At 46.1% G+C, this 25327-nt stretch overlaps 4 protein-coding genes across 4 annotated transcripts in view; 3 read left to right on the top strand and 1 right to left on the bottom strand.

The window, feature by feature from the left end:
• Positions 1-17658, top strand: part of LOC142190877 (oocyte zinc finger protein XlCOF7.2-like) — a 77156-nt gene extending 59498 nt beyond the window's left edge. Inside the window, exons 2-3 of the mRNA XM_075262320.1 lie at positions 17270-17393; positions 17477-17658. Of these exons, the coding sequence (XP_075118421.1) occupies positions 17270-17393; positions 17477-17571 (219 nt within the window). The 3' untranslated portion in view covers positions 17572-17658. The remainder of the gene's footprint in view (positions 1-17269; positions 17394-17476) is intronic.
• Positions 1-25327, bottom strand: part of LOC142191151 (uncharacterized) — a 1229165-nt gene that overhangs the window by 557517 nt on the left and 646321 nt on the right. The gene's annotated exons all lie outside the window — the stretch shown is intronic.
• LOC142189845 (uncharacterized) overlaps positions 1-25327 on the top strand; it is a 236989-nt gene that overhangs the window by 79910 nt on the left and 131752 nt on the right. The gene's annotated exons all lie outside the window — the stretch shown is intronic.
• Positions 17784-23712, top strand: LOC142210534 (uncharacterized). Its single transcript, XM_075279756.1, has 2 exons — positions 17784-17793; positions 22107-23712. The coding sequence occupies exons 1-2, from the start codon at positions 17784-17786 to the stop codon at positions 23408-23410; spliced, it is 1314 nt and encodes a 437-aa protein (XP_075135857.1). The 3' UTR covers positions 23411-23712.

The following is a 25327-nucleotide window of genomic DNA, read 5'->3' on the forward strand; positions in this document are numbered from 1 at the left end:
TCCTGTCTTGTACATCGCGTCTACAAGCCAGGAGCCGGCGGCAGCGGCGAAGCGAGGAGCTGACACAGGTCAGCTCCTTGCTTCAGCCGCATGTGTCAGCGAGAGAGAGACGCAGCGGCGAAGCGAGCACGCGAGCAGCTTCAGCCTTATATGTGTCAGGGAGAGAGGCGGGCAGCGGCGAAGCGAGGAGCTGATCTGTGTCAGCTCCTTTCTTCAGCCGCGTATGTGTTCAACTCAGATCGGCGTCCTCTGAAATCAGGACATACCTCCCTCCAACCGGGACCGCGGGACATGTCACCCAAATCGTGAATGTCCCGCGGAAATCGGGACGGTTGGGAGGTATGTATATATATATATATATACACTCACCGGCCACTTTATTAGGTACACCATGCTAGTAACGGGTTGGACCCCCTTTTGCCTTCAGAACTGCCTCAATTCTTCGTGGCATAGATACAACAAGGTGCTGGAAGCATTCCTCAGAGATTTTGGTCCATATTGACATGATGGCATCACACAGTTGCCGCAGATTTGTCGGCTGCACATCCATGATGCGAATCTCCCGTTCCACCACATCCCAAAGATGCTCCTCTATTGGATTGAGATCTGGTGACTGTGGAGGCCATTGGAGTACAGTGAACTCATTGTCATGTTCAAGAAACCAGTCTGAGATGATTCCAGCTTTATGACATGGCATTGCATTATCCTGCTGAAAGTAGCCATCAGATGTTGGGTACATTGTGGTCATAAAGGGATGGACATGGTCAGCAACAATACTCAGGTAGGCTTTGGCGTTGCAACGATGCTCAATTGGTACCAAGGGGCCCAAAGAGTGCCAAGAAAATATTCCCCACACCATGACACCACCACCACCAGCCTGAACCGTTACCGATACAAGGCAGGATGGATCCATGCTTTCATGTTGTTGACGCCAAATTCTGACCCTACCATCCGAATGTCGCAGCAGAAATCGAGACTCATCAGACCAGGCAATGTTTTTCCAATCTTCAATTGTCCAATTTCGATGAGCTTGTGCAAATTGTAGCCTCAGTTTCCTGTTCTTAGCTGAAAGGAGTGGCACCCGGTGTGGTCTTCTGCTGCTGTAGCCCATCTGCCTCAAAGTTGGACGTACTGTGCGGCGTTCAGAGATGCTCTTCTGGCTACCTTGGTTGTAACGGGTGGCTATTTGAGTCACTGTTGCCTTTCTATCAGCTCGAACCAGTCTGGCCATTCTCCTCTGACCTCTGGCATCAACAACGCATTTCCGCCCCCCACAGAACTGCCGCTCACTGGATGTTTTTTCTTTTTCGGACCATTCTCTGTAAACCCTAGAGATGGTTGTGCGTGAAAATCCCAGTAGATCAGCAGTTTCTGAAATACTCAGACCAGCCCTTCTGGCACCAACAACCATGCCACGTTCAAAGGCACTCAAATCACCTTTCTTCCCCATACTGATGCTCGGTTTGAACTGCAGGAGATTGTCTTGACCATGTCTACATGCCTAAATGCACTGAGTTGCCGCCATGTGATTGGCTGATTAGAAATTAAGTGTTAACGAGCAGTTGGACAGGTGTACCTAATAAAGTGGCCGGTGAGTGTATATATAGCATATACACATTTATATACATTCATATACCATATATACTAACATATATACATACACTCACACATTATAGCATACTGTATATACACACACACATACCTGTATACAAACATACAGTCCTCACACAGTATACAAGACACATACTTTAACCCTTAAGTACTATCATGGTGTCTATCATAATGATATGTGTATGGTAATGGTGTATGATAGACACCATGACTTAAGGGTTAAACAAATATACACACATACATATTAAACATTACATTTTACCAAAAAAAAAAAAGAAAAAAATATACTCACATTTGTGAAGCAGCAGCAGACTCCTCTGTCCCCACACGGGCCGATGTAAGCGATGACTCACTCTGAAGAGGAGGGGGAGGGGGGAAAGTCCCAGCTTGCAGAGAGATCGCTTCCTAAGATTGCACTGGCAGGAGGCCTCTGTGTAAGTGTCGGGGCCCTGGGAAACTGACGGCAGCCATGCTTCTTTATTCATTACAGCGCTGCCTGCAGCCTGGGGCCCCGAACTTACTGTTCCAGCCCCTGCCACTAGCAGCGCTCAGTTTGCAAATGCAAATGCACTGGACAGGGGCCCGAACCAGCCCCTGACATCCCGATCGGGCCCCTGACCAGTGCTTCTCCTGCCTATGCTTTTTCTTAAAACGTGCAGCAATATATAGTCGGGGCCTGGGGCCCACCGGGGGATTCCCCGGTGCTCCGGCGGGCCAGTCCGACCCTGCCCGTGACAGGGCATCAGCATTTCCCAATAATTTCCCGGGTCTATGCTCAACCCTGAAAGAAAAATTTTGCAATATTTTCAGATGTTTATTCTTTGTGATATATATTGTATATGAATTTATATGGATTTTGGTTTGTTTTTATCAGATGTGTTACCTTTTATGGTTCTAATATTTCATCGGACTTATTTATTTATGGTTTCTGCAGACCATTTTCTGCCTCCTGGAAGCGCTATTGATTGGAGGTACTGCATATCCTATGTGCAGAGGAGGGGGTTAGATCGGGCGCCAGCAGCTCAGTGAAAAGTCTATTTCCATTCAGTCACTACTATGCACGCATAAGCTTGCAGCGCTTGCATTCCAGCCTGACCCACACGCCAGGCACACATGGCATCAGGCGGGCTGGTGTGAGCGGAAGTGTCTCTGCCTACAATGGAGACACTTTGTGCTTTTATATGACGCCCGTGCGGGCGAGGGGCTTTAAATTTGTGTCGAGCGAGCCTAAGGTAAGAGCGTTGTTCCGATCATTTGTGTTTATTATTACTGGAGTGAATACCATTTTGTTCTTACATTTGTGTGGAATTTGTGAAGGCATTGTGGTGGCTTTGCCGTAATATCGTGTTTACATCTATGGAATTTGTCCTATTGTGTTTTAGAGGGTTATTATAATGGTGTCATCAACATCGATTTACCTCAAGCTAATATTGTATAATACATGTTTGTGGTGGATTGTTTGTGATTATGGACAATGTGTCTCACCAACAACCTGTACATATCACTTCCTTTTATTTTTATCTCTCATTTTTTGGCTTTTGACTCTCACTATGTGAATATATTTTTATTTCTATTATTCTATTGTTTATAAATGATTGTTTTGTATTTTTCTTCTTTTTTATCAGTTTGTGCCCTTGAGAAAGGACATTTTGGCCCGAAACATGGTTGTGTTGTGCATTGTTCTATTAAAGTTTAAGTCATCCAATACGTGTTTGTTCTCCCAGACCTCAGAGCGCCGCCTCCACTTTCCTTCGATGTCGCTGTCTATTCCCGTCTCCTCTGGCGATCGGTGTGTGTGGGGTGCGCTGCCTCCTCTGTTAACGTAATGCATATGTGGTTGTGACTATTTCACAACCACAACAGGTGAGAGGCAAATTGGTCTTTTGGTATTTCTTTCTGGATATCCAATGTCATTCCCTATCGATACTACACTATAAGGTTGCCCGGTGTCTGTCCGTCTTTTTGAGTTCCAATAAACAAATGAGCTTCATGAAGTGCGTGAAATAACTCGGAGTCCGTGACGTAATACTGGATAGTACTGATGCCTTCTTTAACAGGATAAATGAGTTTACTTTTGTTTTCTACACTCATCACATCATAGCCATTCAGCAACCAATAGTCCCTGGTTTCCTTCTTAGTAGTTAGAGATGAGCAAACGCCGTTTGATCGAATAGGTATTCGATTGAATATCATGGCGTTCGATGTATTCGTTCACAATCGAATACAAAGCCGCATACGCAGTAAAAATTCGTGTCTCCTCCCACCTTCCCTGGCGCATTTTTTGCACTAATAACTGCGCAGGGCAGGTGGGACAGGAACTACGACAACGGAAGCAGTGAAAAAAATTGAAAAAAAACAATGGCTGCTGAAAACATGTGACCTCCCATTCATAAGAACGGCCGCCGCCATATTCGTGTCATTTCAGTTTTGGAGTGATAGGGAGAGCTTGTTCTGAGGGCGATAAAGTGCTTTCATAGCTTTGGTTAGGCAGGAAATAACAGCTCTTTTCAGAGCTTAATACATGATGCAGCGTAGCAGCAGGGGACGTGGGCGAGGACGTGCATACCCAGCTGGGTGTCCAGTCCACAGTCCAGGTACTGGAGAGGGGCTGCCAGCAGTGTCCCTCGTCAGTAGCAGCAGGGGACGTGGGCGAGGACGTGCATACGCAGCTGGGTGGCTAGTCCACAGTCCAGGTACTGGAGAGGGGCTGCCAGCAATGTCCTTTGTCATTATGAGCAGGGGACGTGGGCTAGGATGTGGATACCCAGCTGTATATCCACTCCACAGTCCAGGTACTGGAGAGGGGCTGCCAGCAGCAGCAGGGGACATGGGTGAGGACGTGGATAACCAGCTGGGTATCCACTCCATTGTCCAGGTACTGGAGAGAAGCTGCCAGCACCCAATTTACTCCTCCTCATACTCCTCCTCCAACCCCAGCCCCTACTTCTGAATGTGAAGTTTTTTTATTTTATTATATATAATGATATATTATAATATATTATTATATATTACTCCCATAGACTATAATGGGGTTCGAATATTTCACTGTTCGCTCATCTCTATTAGTAGTCATTTTGGCTTTTTGGACATCATTGATTAACTTCTGGTAAGTAGTTTAGCTTAAGAAAATACTGTTTTTGGCAGCATTCACTCGAATTTTGGATAGTTCCTCGTCAAATGGTTGTTTTAGGTCCTTCTCCAACACTACAGCTTGCTCCTCCTCCTCCATTTTCATGGACACTCACGAACAACAAACTAATTCTAAGCCTGAGACGACCATCGGGTTCAAAGTCTTTCTCTAAGCCTGAGGCGACTGTAGTGTTGTGTAAAGGGTTCAACGACACATGCCTTGCCGGAGCGAAGCGCGATCGGAGATGCTATTTCATACTTTGCCGCTTTCTCATTAGGCATTCTATAAAATGCCTAGGAAATGTGTGAAATGATGAATTGTTTTATACATTGCCAGCTAGTTTTCGGCATTATATACAATGCCTAGGCATTCTATTCTATAGATTCCATACATTGCTGGTAACAAATACATATAGTATTATTCACAATTAGAGATAAGCGAACAGCGTTCGATCGAATAGCTATTCGATTGAATATCAGGCTATTCGAGATATTCGATTCCAATCGAATTCCACGCGGCAAACGCAGTAAAAATTTGTGTCCCCCTCCCATCTTCTCTGGCGCTTTTTTTGCAGGACAGGAACTACGACAACGGAGGCATTGAAAAAAAATAGGAAAAAGCCATTGGCTGCTGAAATCAGGTGACCTCTGATTCATAAGAATAGTGTCGGCCATGTTCGTCTCATTTTCGTTTTGGAGAGATAGGGAGAGCTTGTTCTCAGGGTGATAAACAGATTTTAGCGTTTTCTAGGCAGGAAAACATTCTTATAAAACAGCTCTTTCCGGAGCTACACTGCAAGAACACTGTACAGTGAACCTGCCAATCATGCAGCAGGGTAGCAGCAGAGGACGTGGGTGAGGACGTGGATATCCAGCTCCACAGTCCAGGTACTAGAGAGGGGCTGCCTGCAGTGTCCCTCGTCTGTAGCAGAAGGGGGCGAGGACGTGGATGTGGATATCCAGCTGGGTATCCAGTCTACAGTCCAGGTACTGGAGAGGGGCTGCCAGCACCCAATTCACTCATCCTCCTCCACCTCCTCCAACCCCAGCCCCAGCCCCTTCACCCTAATGTAATACTTAAAAAAACCATTAATTTTTTAAGGCTACCCCCCCCAAGGGCCTGCAATTCAATGGTTTAGGGCTCCACCCCAAGTGCCTGCAAATCAATGTTTTAAGGGTCACCCAAAGGGCCTAACACTCTGCTGCTACAAGGCTCAATTCACCCCAAGGGCCTAACATTCTGCTGGTGCAATGCTCAGCTCAATTAAAGAGTCACTGACGGGTGATTTACTCAAGGTACTTAACTAGATCACTGTAGGAGTAAATAATACTAAAACATAACTTTTACTGATATTTGTTTAAAATTAGCCTAAATAAAATGATAACACAATTGCAGTCTGACTTCACTATTATCAGGCAACAATTAATATTTTTATTGCCTTCCCTATACAGTCATCTACAAAATATCTTTTTTCCCATATGTAGCTCTCAGATAGTTTGTTGAGAACCACACAGTTTACCCCTTGATATCTGGGTACTAACTAATGCAGAAAACAGAGACCCAGTTAATCAGGTAGCAATCAACATCTCCCACCAGGTGTCTGTATTTGAACTCTACAAATTGTACAGCGCTGCGGAATATGTTGGCGCTATAGCAATAAAATATATTATTATTATTCCCCCTCCCCCTCAGACAGGGCCCCCTTATTTACAAGGAGATTCACTTTCTAGTACTCGGCTCTGCTACATACACGTCACACACAGACAGCTCCGCTACATACACGTCACACACAGACAGCTCTGCTACATACACGTCACACACAGACGGCTCTGCTACATACACGTCACACACAGACGGCTCTGCTACATACACGTCACACACAGACGGCTCTGCTACATACACGTCACACACAGACGGCTCTGCTACATACACGTCACACACAGACGGCTCTGCAGAGACCTCTAATATCTGGTCATGTGATTCTGTGACTCCTCCCACACAGGTGACATCATCACAGGTCCTTTAGCTTACTAGGATTTATTATCTTCTACAGTACACAGCTAAAGCAATAACAGCAGTAACTGATCATGTGACTCCTTGACTCCTCCCACATCTATGACATCATCACAGGTCCTGTGAGCAGACGGCTGCTGTACCCGAGGAGGTAAGTGCTCGGGAGGAGAGGTGAATTAAGCGAGCAGCGCAGTTTAAGGTGGACTGGAGGGGGGCGAGGGTGTTTGCTGGGAGTCCATGGAGAAGGGTGTTGCAGTAGTCTAAGCGGGAGATTATGAGGGCTTGGACGAGCATCTTAGTGGTTTCAGGGGTGAGGAAGGAGCGGATTCGGTGGATGTTCTTGAAGGAGGAGGCAGCAGGAAGTGTTGAGGGCTTGAACGTGTGACATGAAGGATAGGTCGGAGTCCAGGGTTACCCCAAGGCATCGGGCCTGTGAGACGGGTAATTGTGGTTCCATTAACTTTGATAGATGGTCAGGTGGAGGGGCCATACAGGATGGGCTGAAGATGATAAACTCTGTTTTCTCCATGTTGAGTTTGAGAAAGCGGGAGGAGAGGAAGGAAGCTACAGCTGCTAGACGCTCTGGAACTCTGGCCAGCAGGGAGGTAATGTCTGGTCCAGAGATGTATATTTGGGTGTCATCGGCATAGCAGTGGTACTGGAAACCATGAGATTCTATGAGTTGGCCCAGGCCAAGGGTGTAGATGGAGAACAGGAGGGGTCCTAGGACGGAGCCTTGGGGGACACCTACAGAGAGCGGGCGAGGTGAGGAGGTGGTGTGTGAGTGGGAGACGCTGAATGTGCGGTCGGTGAGGTATGAGGAGATCCAGGAATGGGCCAGGTCTGAGATACCAAGGGATGAGAGAATTTCTAACAGGAGGGAGTGGTCAACTGTGTCAAAGACAGAGGAGAGGTCAAGGAGGAGGACAGAGTAATGGTGTTTGGCTTTGGTGGTTAGAAGGTCATTGGTGACTTTTGTTAGGGCAGTTTCTGTGGAGTGCCGGGGTCTGAAGCCTGACTGTAGTCTGTCAAAGAGCAGGTTGGATGAGAGGTAGGAGGAGAGTTTGGAGTGGACGTGTTGCTCAAGCAGTTTTGAAGCATACGGGAGCAGTGGGATGGGACAATAGTTGGCTGGGGAGGACGGATCGAGGGATGGCTTTTTAAGTATAGATGTGACTGTGGCGTGTTTGAAGGCAGAGGGGAAGGATCCATTGGCTAGAGATAGGTTGAAGAGGTGGGTTAGGGCCGGAGTAATCACTTCAGTGAGTTTGGGGATGAGATGTGACTAGATCGGGTCAAGCGCGCAGGAGGTGAGGTGGGATTTGGAGATTAGGGAGGAGAGTTTTTCATCAGTGATGGTGGAGAAACAGGTCAAGGATGATGAGCAGTGAGCAGTTGGGTGGAGGGGTTGTCGGGGGGGATTAGGGTGAGACTGTCTCTGATGGTGTCAATTTTAGTTTTGAAGTAGGAGGCGAAGTCGTCAGCTGAGATAAGTGATGTCAGGGGGACCCGGAGGAGGGAGTTGAAGGTGGTGAATAGCTGTTTGGGGTTGCGAGAGAGTGCAGATATGAGTGTGATGAAGTAGACCTGCTTTGCGGAGGTGAGTGCATCCTTAAACGTGAGAACTGCCTCTTTGTAACTGAGGAAGTCTTCCTGGGAGTGGCTTTTCTTCCAGAGGCGCTCTGCAACCAGCGAGGCACGTCTCAGTTTTTTAGTCAGGTCGGTGTTACAGGGTTGCCTATTGATCGGTCGGGCTTTAGTGTTTGTGTAGGGGGCTACAGAGTCCAGGGCTGAGGTAATGGTGGTATTATAGAAGGCAGCAGCGGCATCTGTGTCCTGGAGTGAGGCTATATCAGCGAGTGGTAGGAGAGAGTCTGAGAGGGTGCAGGTGTCAAGGCAGTAGAGGTTCCTGCGGGGGCGTGTTGGTTTAGAGGTTGGGGTTTCTATTGGAGAGGAGAAGGCAGAGAATGTCAGCAGGTTTTGGTCAGAGAGCGTGGATGGAGAGTTAGAGAGGTTGCATATGGAGCAGAGGCGGGTGAATATGAGGGTTAGTGTGCCCCCTTTTATGTGGGTGGCAGAGGAGGACCATTGGGAGAGACCAAAGGAGGCGGTGAGGAACAGGAGGCTGGAAGTGTGTGTGTGTGTGTGTGTGTGGGGGGGGGTCTGTGTTAATGCGGATATTGAAATCACCCATAATGATGGTGGGGGTGTCTGTGGATAGGAAGTGTGTGAGCCAGGTGGTGAAGTGGTCAATGAAGGCTTTTTGAAACTTTTCACTCCTTACTCACACCCAAGGTGCAGACGCCATTCACAGACCTTAGTGCCGATGACCTTGCCACTTATTTCCATGATCAAATTGATAAGATCCATCAGGAAATTACTGCCCAAGCCCCAGGTGGCATTGATCCCACCACCTACCATAGTAATGATCCCCTCACCAACCACACTTCAGACTGTCCTTTCTCATCTTTTGAACCTGTTACAGAAGAGGAAGTCTCCCAACTACTTTCTTCATCTCGCCCTACAACCTGCAGTAGTGACCCCTTCCCCTCACACCTTCTCCAATCTCTGTCGCCTGCTGTCACTACTTACCTTACTAAAATATTTAACCTCTCTCTCTCTTCTGGAATCTTCCCATCCTCCTTCAAGCATGCTGTTATAACCCCGCTATTGAAAAATCCCTCCCTGGACCCATCCTGTGCTTCTAACTATCGACCCGTCTCTAACCTGCCCTTCATCTCTAAACTTTTGGAATGCCTGGTCTATTCTCGTTTAATCTGCTATCTCTCTGCTAACTCTCTGCTTGACCCCTTACAATCTGGTTTCCGCACTCTGCCCTCTACTGAAACGGCTCTCACAAAAGTCTCCAATGATCTCCTAATGGCTAAATCCAATGGTGACTTCTCTCTTCTTATTCTTCTGGATCTCTCTGCAGCTTTTGACACTGTCGACCATCATCTCCTCCTCACTATGCTCCGCTCAGTTGGCCTCAATGACACTGCGCTCTCCTGGTTCTCCTCTTATCTCTCAGACCGCACTTTCAGTGTATCATTCGCGGGGTCTGTTTCCTCCCCTCTTTCCCTTGCTGTTGGGGTTCCTCAGGGCTCGGTCCTAGGCCCCCTGCTCTTTTCTCTCTGCACAGCCCCCATTGGACAAACCATCGCCAGATTTGGCTTCAGGTACCATCTTTATGCTGATGACACCCAATTATACACATCTTCCCATGACATCACCCCTGCACTAATACAGAACACCAGCAACTGTCTCTCTGATGTCTCTAATATCATGTCATCACTCTATCTGAAACTAAATCTCTCCAAGACTGAACTACTACTGTTTCCACCATCTAAGGGTGCATGCACACTACGTAACGCCGGGCGTGTATGAGAGCCGTACACGCCGGCATTACGGCAGACTGCCGAACACTTCCCATTCACTTCAATGGGAGCGCTTGTAACAGCGGCGTTTACGAGCGCTCCCATTGAAGTGAATGGGAAGTGTTCGGCATTCTGCCGTAATGCCGGCGTGTACGGCTCTCATACACGCCCGGCGTTACGTAGTGTGCATGCACCCTAACAGATCTGTCCCTGATATATCCATTGTAGTCTCAGGCCTTACTATAACTCCTAGGCAGCAGGTCCACTGCCTCGGGGTCATGTTTGACGCAGACCTTTCCTTCACCCCTCATATTGAATCACTCGCACGTTCATGTCACCTCTACCTCAAAAACATCTCCAGAATACGCCCCTTCTTTACCAGAGATACACTAAAGACACTTATTGTCTCTCTGATTCATTCTCGCCTTGACTACTGTAACTCCTTACTAATCGGTCTCCCCCTCACTAAACTCTCCCCTCTACAATCTATTCTGAATGCAGCGGCCAGGCTCATCTATCAGGCTAGACGCTACAGCGAGGCCTCGGGTCTGTGCCAGTCACTACATTGGCTGCCTATTCATTATAGAATAGAATATAAAGTTACAGTCCTATGAAAAAGTTTGGGCACCCCTATTAATCTTAATCATTTTTAGTTCTAAATATTTTGGTGTTTGCAGCAGCCATTTCAGTTTGATATATCTAATAACTGATGGACACAGTAATATTTCAGGATTGAAATGAGGTTTATTGTACTAACAGAAAATGCGCAATATGCATTAAACCAAAATTTGACCAGTGCAAAAATATGGGCACCTCAACAGAAAAGTGACATTAATATTTAGTACATCCTCCTTTTGCAAAGATAACAGCCTCTAGTCGCTTCCTGTAGCTTTTAATCAGTTCCTGGATGAAGGTATTTTGGACCATTTCTTTCTACAAAACAATTCAAGTTCAGTTAAGTTTGATGGTCGCCGAACATGGACAGCCCGCTCTCAAATGATCTGAAAACAAAGATTGTTCAACATAGTTGTTCAGGGGAAGGATACAAAAAGTTGTCTCAGAGATTTAACCTGTCAGTTTCCACTGTGAGGAACATAGTAAGGAAATGGAAGACCACAGGGACAGTTCTTGTTAAGCCCAGAAGTGGCAGGCCAAGAAAAATATCAGAAAGGCAGAGAAGAAGAATGGTGAGAACAGTCAAGGACAACCCACAGACCACCTCCAAAGAGCTGCAGCATCATCTTGCTGCAGATGGTGTCACTGTGCATCGGTCAACTATACAGCGCACTTTGCACAAATAGAAGCTGTATGGGAGAGTGATGAGAAAGAAGCCGTTTCTGCACGTGCGCCACAAATAGAGTTGCCTGAGGTATGAAAAAGCACATTTGGAGAAGGCAGCTTCATTTTGGAAACAAAAATTGAGTTGTTTGGTTATAAAAAAAGGCGTTATGCATGGCGTCCAAAAAGAAACAGCATTCCAAGAAAAACACATGCTACCCACTGTAAAATTTGGTGGAGGTTCCATCATGCTTTGGGGCTGTGTGGCCAATGCCGGCATCGGGAATCTTGTTAAAGTTGAGGGTCGCATGGATTCCACTCAGTATCAGCAGATTCTTGAGAATAATGTTCAAGAATCAGTGACGAAGTTGAAGTTACGCCGGGGATGGATATTTCAGCAAGACAATGATCCAAAACACCGCTCCAAATCCTCAGGCATTCATGCAGAGGAACAATTACAATGTTCTGGAATGGCCATCCCAGTCCCCAGACCTGAATATCATTGAACATCTGTGGGATGATTTGAAGCGGGCTGTCCATGCTCGGCGACCATCTAACTTAACTGAACTTGAATTGTTTGTCCAAAATACCTTTATCCAGGATCCAGGAACTGATTAAAAGCTACAGGAAGCGACTAGAGGCTGTTATCTTTGCAAAAGGAGGATGTACTAAATATTAATGTCACTTTTCTGTTGAGGTGCCCATACTTTTGCACCGGTCAAATTTTGGTTTAATGCATATTGCGCATTTTCTGTTAGTACAATAAACCTCATTTCAATCCTGAAATATTACTGTGTCCATCAGTTATTAGATATATCAAACTGAAATGGCTGTTGCAAATACCAAAATATTTAGAACTAAAAATGATTAAGATTAATAGGGGTGCCCAAACTTTTTCATAGGACTGTATCCCCCTCCTCCACAAGGCTCTCCATAATGCCGCCCCTCCATACATCTCCTCCCTCATCTCTGTCTACCGCCCAAACCGTGTTCTCCGCTCACTCAATGACCTAACACTTACATCCTCTATTATCAGAACCTCCCACGCTCGTATACAAGACTCCTCCCGAGCTGCACCACTTCTCTGGAATGCTCTACCCCGGACAATCAGATTAACTCCCAATTTCTACAGCTTCAAACTAAAGATGCATCTTATCAGACAGGCCGATCACAATTTCTAACGTAAACCCTTAACCCTCCTCTGACCCCGCTCCTACATTTCCCCACATGATATGATGTCATCTCATGCTAACTTTATATGTCCAGGCTCCATCCACATGTTAAAGGACACGACTGTCGACGGCTTATGTTTGTGTAATGACAGTCTCCTCTATTACAAAAGTGTCTGACCTCTGTATAAGCAATGCCGCCCCTGCAACCTCTTAAAGAAAAATTGTCAAAAGACAGGGTCACCATAAAAATATTGTATTTATTAATAATCAAATATAAAAAAAACCCCACCAAGATTGTAGTTCATATAAATATCAAAAATACTGGCTAATATAGGAGGACCAACACACCACAAAAATCCGGTGAGTGGCAGGCAACTATAGACAGTAAAATATAAACATGCAAAAGTGTATAAACCAGTAATATTATTATAATGTGTCAGCTAGCTGAAAAGTATATGCACAAAAATAAAAATATAGTAGCAATACCCCTAAATAGAGAGAGAACTCAATGTAAGTGCATAAGAGAATACACACATGTAGCCATATACACAAGTGGAAGCATGGTAGCTAAATAATGGGGTGAGTGCAAGGCTGAAAACACATTACAAGTGAGGCATGACACAAACATTAACAAATGAAAGACTTTGAACACAATATATTGCAAAAATAATAATGAATATGCCTACCAAAGACCGGAATGCCCGACGCACGTTTCACCACTGATGGCTTCAGGGCCCAGACCTAACAAAACCCAGGTCAGGTCAGTCGGCAGGGCAATTGCCGAGGGCCCCAGCACTTGCAGGGGCCCCCTGTCGGTGGAATACTTTCCCTATTAGTATAGGGAAAGTATATGTGTGAAGCACACTGTGTACCTGCAGCAGCGGCTAATAGACAGCAGCCAGCGCAGGGAGCTGCAGCTATGGATAAAGGAAGCTCCACTCAGCGCTCTCAGGATGCTCCTCCTCACCCTTCTTCTCTGGCTGCCCTCTGTCAACCAATGAGAGGGTGAGGAGAGCCCAGGAGGCGGAGCTCATCGCTATACAGAAGATCCCTGCCGTCCTGCATCTTGCACACATGAGGGGGGGGCAGAGGAAGCTTCAGCAAAGTGAAAGTAAAGAAAGAACACACAGGGGGGAGGGGGGTTACTATACCTATTAATATCAGGCATTTGGAGTTATTCATTTAGTTTTAGTAACTCCATGTGCCTCATATTAATAGCAACTAACCCCATCATGTCCCTAACATTAACCCCCTATGTACTTCACCATAAGGGTTACTGATGTGTGAGATATATGGTGGTACTAATCATGAAGATACTTTATTATTACCTCCATGTCTCTCACATATCAGTAACTCTTAGATGAGGCACACAGGGGGTTAATGTGAGGGACATGATGGGGTTAATTGCTATTAATATGAGGCCCATGGAGTATCTAAGCTGTAATGCACATAACTATACTTTTTATCCTCAACTGTGGATAAAAGTACGGACTATTATATTTCAATGGGCCCAGTACACACGGTCGTTGTTTTTGTGGTTGTGTGTTAGGGCCAAATTGAAGAGCTGCAAATTATGGAGCAGGTCCTATATGTGTCCTATACCTAGACCAGTCATGTCCTCATAAATGGGTGGTATTACACAGGGGCGGATCCAGAGCCGGGCAACCGCCTGGGGCCCCCGCCCAGCGGGGCCCCACGGCCCAGACCTAGCAAAATGGTCGGCGGGAGGTATTTCCCGATTTTAATACATAGGCGTTTAAAGCAGGAGCTGTCAAAGTTCACCTCCTGCTTTAACACTGCGCTCCGGTATTTGTAGCCTCGATGTGATGACGTCACATTGCGCCTACAATATGTGTATGAGTGAGACTGCGGAGAGAGCGGTGGGGGAGCGATGGAAGGTGAGTGTGTTTTTTTTGTGTTAAACATTAAGATGGAACATAATATAGGGGGCCCATGAAACTGGGGGCATATGAAGGGGGAGGGAGGAGAACGGCATGACACTGGAGCAGATGAAGGGAGGGAGAACGGCATGACACTGGCGCAGATGAAGGGGGGGGGAGAACAGCATGACACTGGGGCAGATGAAAGGGGGAGAACGGCATGCCACTGGGGCAGATGAAGGGGGGAGAACAGCATGACACTGGGGCAGATGAAGGGGGGGAGAACAGCATGACACTGGGGTAGATGAAGGGGGAGAGAACAGCATGACACTGGGGCAAATGAAGGGGGGGGTGGAATGGCATGACACTGGGGCAGATGAAGGAGGGTGAATGGCATGAAACTGGGCAGAAACGGGGGGACATGAAACTGGGGGGGAAATGAAACTGGGGACAGAGATGAAGGGGGGGACATGAAACTAGGGGCAGATGAAGGGTGTATATGAAACTGGGGGAGAGATGGAGGGGGGACATATAATTTACAGGTGACTGTAGGAGGATTATACTGTGTGGGAGCACATGAAAAATGAATGAGAATGGGCGTAGTCAACATAAAAGTGGGCGGAGCCAAGTTTGCCGTGGCGCGCACAGCACCGAACCCAATGCAGCTTATAGTACATAAATAAGGTCAGTTTTATAAGTTGGTCAAGCACAGCTAACTAGTTAAAAAATCGCCTCAAAAATGCATTTTTTGGGCTAATGTTTTCAAAAATCATGGGGGGGGGGAACCCCCACACCTCCCGTTCCCCTGGGGTCAATTGCCCAGGGTCCCGCAAAGCCTGTATCCGCCACAGTTTACTACACCGCGTGGAGTCCATATATTGAAGGCTTCAATTTTTTGACTACGCACTGTGTAGTGATTAAAAAATCTGCCGGCTACTTACTCTGCTGTCCGGTTACCTACACAACTCACGTCTCCCCGCCCTGTACCCGCCCACAATCTCCTAAGCCACAACAAGCCCCGCCCATTCCCAGCATCAGTAACACTAGCCTCGGGGGGCATACAAGGCGCTCTGCTGACGTCTGAATGTGTGAGGAGAGGACAGAGAACAGCGGACCAGAGATACGGGTAGCGGCAGAGGTTCTGTGCAAGTAACTAGGTTTGAGCAATCGGGATCTAAATTATGTTCCTGATCTTTTTTTAGGCAAGATCAGAACACGATTACGATCGTGAAATTTACTCGATCGCCGATAGGCATCCAATCTTTTCCGATCCCGATCGCTCAACCCTAGCTGTAATACTTCCTCTTCTGTCAGGGTCAGGGAGGACTGTACAGTTAGTTCCAGTGTGCTGGTAATATCAGGGGCCGAGTATCTTCACCTCTATGGCCAGTAGATTGTAGTCCAGACAGAAATGTGGGAGATCTATCTGTGACAGTTGTGGCTGTTCCAAGAGATCGATGGACGAACCATCACTTGTTGTGACTGAAGCTGCAGGGAAAGTCAGTGTCATCTTTACAAGTGTCAGCTCCGTATCTTTGGACTCTTCCTCACCTTCTTGAGGGTTTCTTCCCCTCCTTAGTGGGTAGCGCGGCTCATTCTACTAGAGCTGCTGGAGCCTCCTGGAATTCCGTGTAGTGATTACATTGTCTCATCTTCTCTCCATTCAGGTTCCTACAATATAGAATCCTCTCAGTATCTTCTATATAAGAGAATATTCCTGATTGATCCATCAAGGATGGAAAGAGACAGGAACAAGATGGCGGAAAGTCTATTAAATCTCACCCTAGAGATCATCTACCAGCTTACTGGAGAGGTGAGAGATTCTGATGATGTCATCATGACATCATTCTTATCTATAGTAATAACAGATGATATGACTGGAGAGGTGATGGACTCTGTACATGTATGTAGTGATAGAAAGGCTATTCTTCTCCTACCTTTCGTTGTCTTCTCTGCACCGCCATTCCGTAGGAATCCCGGTTCCTGTCAGTATGCAAATGAGTTCTCTTGCAGCACTGGGGGTGGGCCCCAGCGCTCAAACAGCACTGGGGGCGTCCCCAATGCTGCCAGAGAACTCTCTCCATCGCTGCCTCCATCTTCATCAGTAGCGTCCTCTTCTTCTGGCGCAGGTTTCCGACTTCTAGGCCTTGGGCAGAGCAGACTGGGCATGCCCACAGGCCACAAGAAAATGGCTGTTTACAGTACTGTGCAAGCGGCCATTTTCTCATGGCCTGTGAGCATGCGCAGTCTGCTCTGCAGAAGGCCCGAGGCCTAGAAGTCGGAAACCTTCCCCGGAAGAAGAGTATGAAGAGGACGCTGCTGATGAAGATAGAGGCGGCGCTGGAACGAGTTCTCTCGCAGCATTGGGGACGCCCCAGTGCTGTTTGAGCACTGGGGCCCACCCCCAGTGCTCTGAGAGAACTCATTTGCATACTGATAAGAACCGGGATTACTACGGAACAGCAGCGCGGAGAAGACAACGAAAGGTAGGAGAAGAATAGCCTTAGGTTTCTATGATAGGATCCCTTTAATGTGTCTCCCCATATCCAGGATTACACAGTAGTGAAGAAGACCTCTAGTTGGTGCTATCAGGCTTTTGTGTATAAAGGATATGGAGGAACCCTGAGCCTAATCCCGGGGCCTCCACCTCACCCCCTGATACAGGAGGAGATCAATGGACAGAAGATCCTAGAACTCACCCACAAGATGCTGGAGCTGCTGACTGGAGAGGTGACACTGCTGGGAATGCTGGGACATTATACAGTAACTGGAGGGGTCGGGGTGATGACTGTATCATTGTGTTGTCAGGTTCCTATAAGGTGTCAGGATGTCGCTGTCTATTTCTCCATGGAGGAGTGGGAGTATTTAGAAGGACACAAGGATCTGTACAAGGAGGTGATGATGGAGGATCAGCAGCCCCTCACATCAGCAGGTAATAGACATGACTATATACACATGGACTTCCATTATTTGTATGTACAGAATGAATTCAGTCCCTGTCTGTGTTACCTACAGGTAGATCCAGTAAGAGGACAACACCGGAGAGATGTCCCAGTCCTCTTCTTCCACAGGATGATCAGGTAGATGGAGATATTCCCTATGATGTGTAGACGGGCTGTGAAGTCCTTGTGGTCAGTCTTGTTGTATCCAGCAGTATTATATGGTTATATACATGGGCGGTGTCATTGAGCCGCCATCTAATAGGTTTATCCGGCTTCTCACAGACCTGCAGCTACTGTCAGGACATCTTTCATCTTCATGCGGATTAATGATCTAGAACAGGGGTCTCAAACTCAACTCAGCATGTGGGCCGCAGAGCAAGATGCCAGCCAGTCGGCGGCCCGCACCGCGGCAAATTTAGCTCCACTCACTTTTATGTTGACTCCGCCCATTCATTTTTCATGTGCCCCCACACTGTATAATCCTCCTACAGTCACCCATAAACTATATGTCCCCCCTCCATCTTTCCCCCAGTTACATATACACCCTTCATCTGCCCCCAGATTCATGTCCCCCCATCTCTGCCCTCAGATTCATGTCCCCCATCTCTGCCCCCAGATTCATGTCCCCCCATCTCTGCCCTCAGATTCATGTCCCCCATCTCTGCCCCCAGATTCATGTCCCCCCATCTCTGCCCCCAGATTCATGTCCCTCCATTTCTGCCCCCAGCTTCATGTCCCCCCCATCTCTGCCCCCAGATTCATGTCCCTCCATTTCTGCCCCAGTGTCATGCCGTTCTCCCCCCTCCCTTCGTCTGCCCCCAGTGTCATGAGCCCCTTCATTCCACCTCAATGTTTAAAGAGGACCTTCCACCATTTTGCACACAGGCAGTTCTATATACTGCCGGAAAGCTGACAGTGCGCTGAGTTCAGCACACTGTCGGCTTTCCCGATGTGGGCCCAGTGTGAAGAGCTTACGGTCCGGTACTGTAGCTCTTCTATGGTCAGAAGAGCGTCTCTGACGCTCAGTCAGAGACGTCCTTCTTCACAGCACAGCCAATCGCGCTGTGCTGTGAGAGCCGGGAGGAACGCCCCCTCCATCTGCTCGCAGTACTCGTCCATAGACGAGCATTATCAGGGAGGGAGGGGGCGTTCCTCCCGGCTCTCACAGCACAGCGCGATTGGCTGTGCTGTGAAGAAGGACGTCTCTGACTGAGTGTCAGAGACGCTCTTCTGACCATAGAAGAGCTACGGTACCGGACCGTAAGCTCTTCACACTGGGCCCACATCGGGAAAGCCGACAGTGTGCTGAACTCAGCGCACTGTCAGCTTTCCGGCAGTATATAGAACTGCCTGTGGACAAAATGGTGAAACGTCCGGATTCAACTTGGATCCGGCGTCCCTAGGCTTGTGCGGGCCGCACAAAATTGTTCGGGGGGCCGCATGCGGCCCGCGGGCCGCGAGTTTGAGACCCCTGATCTAGAACATTCTCTGTGACTTCCCCATTTGTCCGGTGACTTTTACATTATTTGTTTCACAGATTTTCCATCAGGATAAAGATCTGAGCGACATTAATGCTATATCTATGGGAATAAAGGAAGAGCCCTATGTGAGTGGTGATGAGGAGTGTGAGGAGGACATTCCTACAGGGACCCGCCCAGGTGAGGAGTCACCACTATATAAAGCACAGAAGGGTCACTGATTCTATTCAGACATTGAAAGATTAGGAAAAAGGAAAAAAAAGTGAATATGTCTGTACCACTATACTGGTGAGAATTATTACCAAAGATAATTACCAAACAAAACACATGATGTATAGACCAGTATTACCTCTATAGTAGGCCCCGGTCGCACACTACCTCCACACGGTGATGACCTCCATGACTTAGTCTTGCATTACACACACTTCTATCCTAACAAGCATCAGATCACGTAAAGGGGTTTTTCCAGCCATTTTTTTTATACTGATAAATAATCCCCAGGACGGTTCATCGGTTTGTCAGTATATTATATATCAGTATATAATCTGTCAGTATATACAGTCATGGCCAAAAGTTTTGAGAATGATACAAATATTAATTTTTACAAAGTCTACTGCTTCAGTTTTCCTAATGGCAATTTGCATATTCTCCAGAATGTTATAAAGAGTGATCAGCTTAACAGCAATTACTTGCAAAGTCAATATTTGCCTAGAAAATGAACTTTATCCCCCAAAACACATTTCAATATCATTGCAGCCCTGCCTTAAAGGACCAGCTAACATCGTTTCAGTGATTGCTCCATTAACACAGGTGTGGGTGTTGATGAGGACAGGGCTGGAGATCAATCTGTCATGATTAAGTAAGAATGACACCACTGGACACTTTAAAAGGAGGCTGGTGCTTGGCATCCATGTTTCTCTTCTGTTAACCATGGTTATCTCTAAAGAAGCACGTGCAGTCATCATTGCACTGCACAAAAATGGCCCAACAGGGAAGAGTATCGCAGCTAGAAAGATTGCACCTCAGTCAACAATCTTTCGCATCATCAAGAACTTCAAGGAGAGAGGTTCCATTGTTGGCAAAAAGGCTCCAGGGCGCCCAAGAAAGACCAGCAAGCGCCAGGACCGTCTCTTAAAAGTGTTTCAGCTGCGGGATTGGGCTACCAGCAGTGCAGAGCTTGCTCAGGAATGGCAGCAGGCAGGTGTGAGTGCATCTGCACGCACTGTGAGGCAGAGACTCTTGGAGCAAGGCCTGGTCTCAAGGAGGGCAGCAAAGAAGCCACTTCTCTCCAGAAAAAAACATCAGGGACAGACTGATATTCTGCAAAAGGTACAGGGAGTGGACTGCTGAGGACTGGGGTAAAGTCATTTTCTCTGATGAATCCCCTTTTCGATTGTTTGGGACATCTGGAAAACAGCTTATTCGGAGAAGACGAGGTGAGCGCAACCACCAGTCTTGTCTCATGCCAACTGTAAAGCATCCTGAAACCATTCATGTGTGGGGTTGCTTCTCAGCCAAGGGAATCGGCTCTCTCACAGTCTTGCCTAAAAACACAGCCATGAATAAAGAATGGGACCAGAATGTCCTCTAAGATCAACTTCTCCCAACCGTCCAAGAGCAGTTTGGCCATCAACAATGCCTTTTCCATCATAATGGAGCACCTTGCCATAAAGCAAAGGTGATAACTAAATGGCTCAGGGAACAAAACATAGAGATTTTGGGTCCATGGCCTGGAAACTGCCCAGATCTTAATCCCATTGAGAACTTGTGGTCAATCATCAAGAGACGGGTGGACAAACAAAAACCTACAAATTCTGACAAAATGCAAGCAATGATTGTGCAAGAATGGACGGCTATCAGTCAGGATTTGGTCCAGAAGTTGATTGAGAGCATGCCAGGGAGAATTGCAGAGGTTCTGAAGAAGAAGGGTCAACACTGCAAATATTGACTTGCTGCATTAACTCATTCTAACTGTCACTATAAGCTTTTATTACTCAGAATATGATTGCAATTCTATTTCTGTATGTGATAAAAACATCTGACAAACACACATAAAAACCAGAGGGCAGCAGATTATGTGACAGTATAAGATTTGTCTCATTCTCAAAACTTTTGGCCACGACTGTAATCTGTGAGGGTTTAACACCTGAAAACCCACACAGATCAGCTGTATTAGTAGCTTCTGGATGCCAGACTTTGCTTGTGGAGTGTTTTCTCAAAATTCCTCCTGACATGTGCACAAACCTCTTCATCAACTCCAAAAATCCTCTGACTCCTGTGCACATTACAAGTTTATCAAATTTATAAGCAAATTTTGGAAATTTTGAGTATGTGATTTTTTTTTTTTTTTCCTGTACCAAGCTATGTTTGCAGACAGGAATAGGTGGCATAATGATAGAACCTCCCATTAAATGACCCAGTTCAGGTATTCTTTAAGGGGTATAGTGAGTATTTTGACCCTATAGCCGTTTCACAGATTTTACTAACTTTAGGATGTTTAGGTTAAAAATGAATAGAATGTCCGTTTATCCCCAAAGTTTTCATTCTCACAAGGGGTTAAGGGAGAAAAAGCCCCCCACAGTTTATTAAACATTTTCTCCTAAACACGGCAATTCACCATATGTGGTTATAATCTGCTGTATGGGAACATGGGGGGGACTCAGAATGGGAATAGCACTATTTGGGTTTTGGAGGGCAGATGTTGCTGGAATAATTCTCAGGTGCCATATCGCATTTGCAGAGCCCCTAAAGTATCTATACAATGGAAACCCTCAAAAGTGACCCCATTTTAGAAACTACACCCATCAAGGAATGTATTAAGGGGTATTTTCATTTTAAGCCTATAAATACTTCCCAAAAATTATTGTACAAAATTGAAATTTTTAAAGAAATCTGCCATTTTGCTGCCCAATACGTTGCACCCACTTTGTGTTGTCAGAGGCCGGCACTAAAACTATTAAGTGGGCCATCCCGAGGGGCTCTACAGTGACCTAGAGCAGTGGTGGCGTCTCCTGCCCCGCTTCATTACTATTCACTATCACTGACCTTCGTCTCAGCACAGTGAATACTAATGAAGTAGGCCGCGCTGCCGTCGTTTGCTGCCTGTGCCACTGACGTCACTTCTTCACACGGTCTGAAGCGTCTCAGGCAGCGGCAGCTCAGTGGGGAATATACTTATAAGGTTATGTTATTCAATAATAGTAACATCAGTTTTCTTCTTGTCAGATGACTGTACCAGGAGCTCAGAGGGACATCTGATATCTACAGATTATAAAGTAGAGGATCATGGTATTACAAAACATCCATATGAAGAACATGTCATTATCCCCAATATACCCTCAGCCCTTCAGGAGAAAGATCTCTCTTCTAATTCATCACAGTCTGTTAAGCAAAATGAAAGCTGCAGAAGAGGTGTTATAAATCAGAGAATTAACACAGGAGAGAAGCCATATACATGCCGGGAATGTGGAAAATGTTTTGCTCAGAAATTTCATCTTGTCGAACATCAAAAGATTCACACAGGAGAGAAGCCATATTCATGCCCAGAATGTGGCAAATGTTTAACTAGGAAAGCAAATCTTGCTAGACATCAGAAAATTCACACAGGACAGAAGCCATTTTCATGCCTAGAATGTGGGAAATGTTATATCTCTAAATCAGACCTTGTTACTCATCAAAGAAGTCACACTGGGGAGAAGCCATTTTCATGTCCAGAATGTGGGAAATGTTTTACTACGAAATCAAGACTTGTTAAACATCAAAGAGCTCACACAGGGGAGAAGCCACATTCTTGCAGAGAATGTGGGCAATGTTTTACTCAGAAATCAAGTCTTGTACACCATCAAAGGATTCACACAGGGGAGAAGCCGTATTCATGCAGAGAATGTGGGAAATGTTTCGCTATGAAATCAACTCTTGTTGGACATCGAAGAACTCACACAGGGGAGAAGCCGTATTCATGTCTAGAATGTGGGAAATGTTTTGGATCTAAATCAGATCTTGTTAAGCATCAAAGAATTCACACAGGAGTGAAGCCATTTTCATGCTCAGAATGTGGAAAATGTTTTACTCAGAAATCAAGTCTTGTTGAACATAAAAGAACTCACACCAGAGACTTTTCATGTCCACAATGTGGGGGAAGTTTTCTCTCTAAATCACAACTTGTTGAACACCAGAGAAGTCACACAGGGGAGGAGCCATATTCATGCTCAAAATGTGGGAAATGTTTTACTATGAAATCAAGTCTTGTTCAACATCAAAAAATTCACACAGGGGAGAAGCCATATTCATGCCTAGAATGTGGGAAATGTTTTACTATGAAATCAAGTCTTGTTAAACATCAAAAAATTCACACAGGGGAGAAGCCATATTCATGCCGAGAATGTGGGAAATGTTTTACTAGGAAATCAAGTCTTGTTAAACATCAAAAAATTCACACAGGGGAGAAGCCATATTCATGTCCAGAATGTGGGAAATGTTTTATCTCTAAATCGGAACTTGTTAAACATCAAAAAAAAATTCACTCATAAACTTTGATACTGTTTTGTATCTGTTGCAGTTGTAAATCTGAGAGGAGGCCACTAAGATTGTAGAAATTTTGGTAGTAGTCTCAGAAACCATGAGCTATAGTGTCAGGATAGTCAATAAAATAAACTTCCTCTAATCAATATCTCAATTGGAGTCCCATAAACAACATATAGAGATAATCAAAGCACATATGGCAACAACCCAGAATAAAGTATTTATATATTAATTTTATTCATGTAAAATACTTTATAAAAGATAAATTGCAGATACACTGACACTAAGAAATACGAGGGTACAAACAATTGTGCTGTAAAACATCTCTGATGGTACCTACGCCCCCTCCCACCGAGTAGCTGCACAGAAGTGAATCCTAAATTATATTATGTAACCTGATACAAAGTACATTAAAGAAACGCAAAGAGAAACCCGAACACAAGTGTGAACCTAGCATTAGTGAATATGAACCCAATAGAGATGAGTGAACACCGTTTGATCAAATATATATTCGATTGAATATCAGGCCGTTCGAGGTGTTCGATTCCAATCGAATACCACGAGGCAAACGCAGTAAAAATTCGTATCCCCTCCCACCTTCCCTGGCGCGTTTTTTGCACCAATAACTGCGCAGGGGAGGTGGGACAGGAACTATGACAACAGAGGCAGTTAAAAAAATTTAAAAAACCCATTGGCTGCCAAAATCAGATAACCTCCAATTTAGACGAATGGTGGATTTAACATTCAATTAATTTGGGACTGTGAATAGAGATGAGCGAACACTAAAATGTTCGAGGTTCGAAATCCGATTCGAACAGCCGCTCACTGTTGGAGTGTTCGAACGGGTTTTGAACCCCATTATAGTCTATGGGGAACATATACTCGTTAAGGGGGAAACCCAAATCCGTCTCTGGAGGGTCACCAAGTCCACTATGACACCACAGGAAATGATGCCAACACCTCTGGAATGACACTGGGACAGCAGAGGAAGCATGTCTGGGGGCATCTAACACACCCAAGTCCCTCTATTACCCCACTATCACAGCCTAACAACTACACTTTTTACACACTCAAAACCACCTCTCAGACAGTGGAAAACACCTTGAAACGTGTATTTGGCCCTTGGAGTGAGGAGAGCCTGTCACCAGCAGTGAATTTGGCCCTTGTAGTGAGTTGAGGTTGGCACCAACATTGTTTTTGAAAATCAGGGTGGATTGAGCCTCTAACCAGCAGAGTTTTGGGAAATTCATGGTGGAGGGAGCCTCTAACCAGCCCAGTTTGGGGAAATTCATGGTGGAAGGAGCCTCTAACCAGCACAGTTTTGGGAAATTCATGGTGGAAGGAGCCTCTAACCAGCCAGGTTTTGGGAAATTCATGTGGAAGGAGCTTCTAACCAGCCCAGTTTGGGGAAATTCATGGTGGAGGGAGCCTCCAACCAGCAGAGTTTGGGGAAATTCATGGTGGAGGGAGCCTCTATCCAGCACAGTTTGGGGAAATTCATGATGGACGGAGCCTCTAACCAGCCCAGTTTGGGGAAATTCATGGTGGAGGGAGCCTCCAACCAGCAGAGTTTTGGGAAATTCATGGTGGAGGGAGCCCATAACCAGCAGAGTTGTGGGAAATCAGGGTGGAGGGAGCCTCTAACCAGCAGAGTTAAGGGAAATCAGGGTGGAGGGAGCCTCTAACCAGCAGAGTTTAAGGAAATCAGGGTGGAGGAAGCCTCTAACCAGCAGAGTTTAGGGAAATCAGGGTGGAAGGAGCCTCAACCAGCAGAGTTTAGGGAAATCAGGGTGGAGGGAGCCTCTAACCAGCAAAGTTGTGGGAAATCAGGGTGGAGGGAGCCTAGTAGGAGCAGAATTGTGCAACGCTTATGGTGGATGAGGATGCGGAGGAATTGGAGAGGTTGAGCACAGACATGGAGTTTC

The sequence above is a fragment of the Leptodactylus fuscus genome, chromosome 1, assembly GCF_031893055.1.
Source record: "Leptodactylus fuscus isolate aLepFus1 chromosome 1, aLepFus1.hap2, whole genome shotgun sequence".
Lineage (NCBI taxonomy): Eukaryota > Metazoa > Chordata > Amphibia > Anura > Leptodactylidae > Leptodactylus > Leptodactylus fuscus.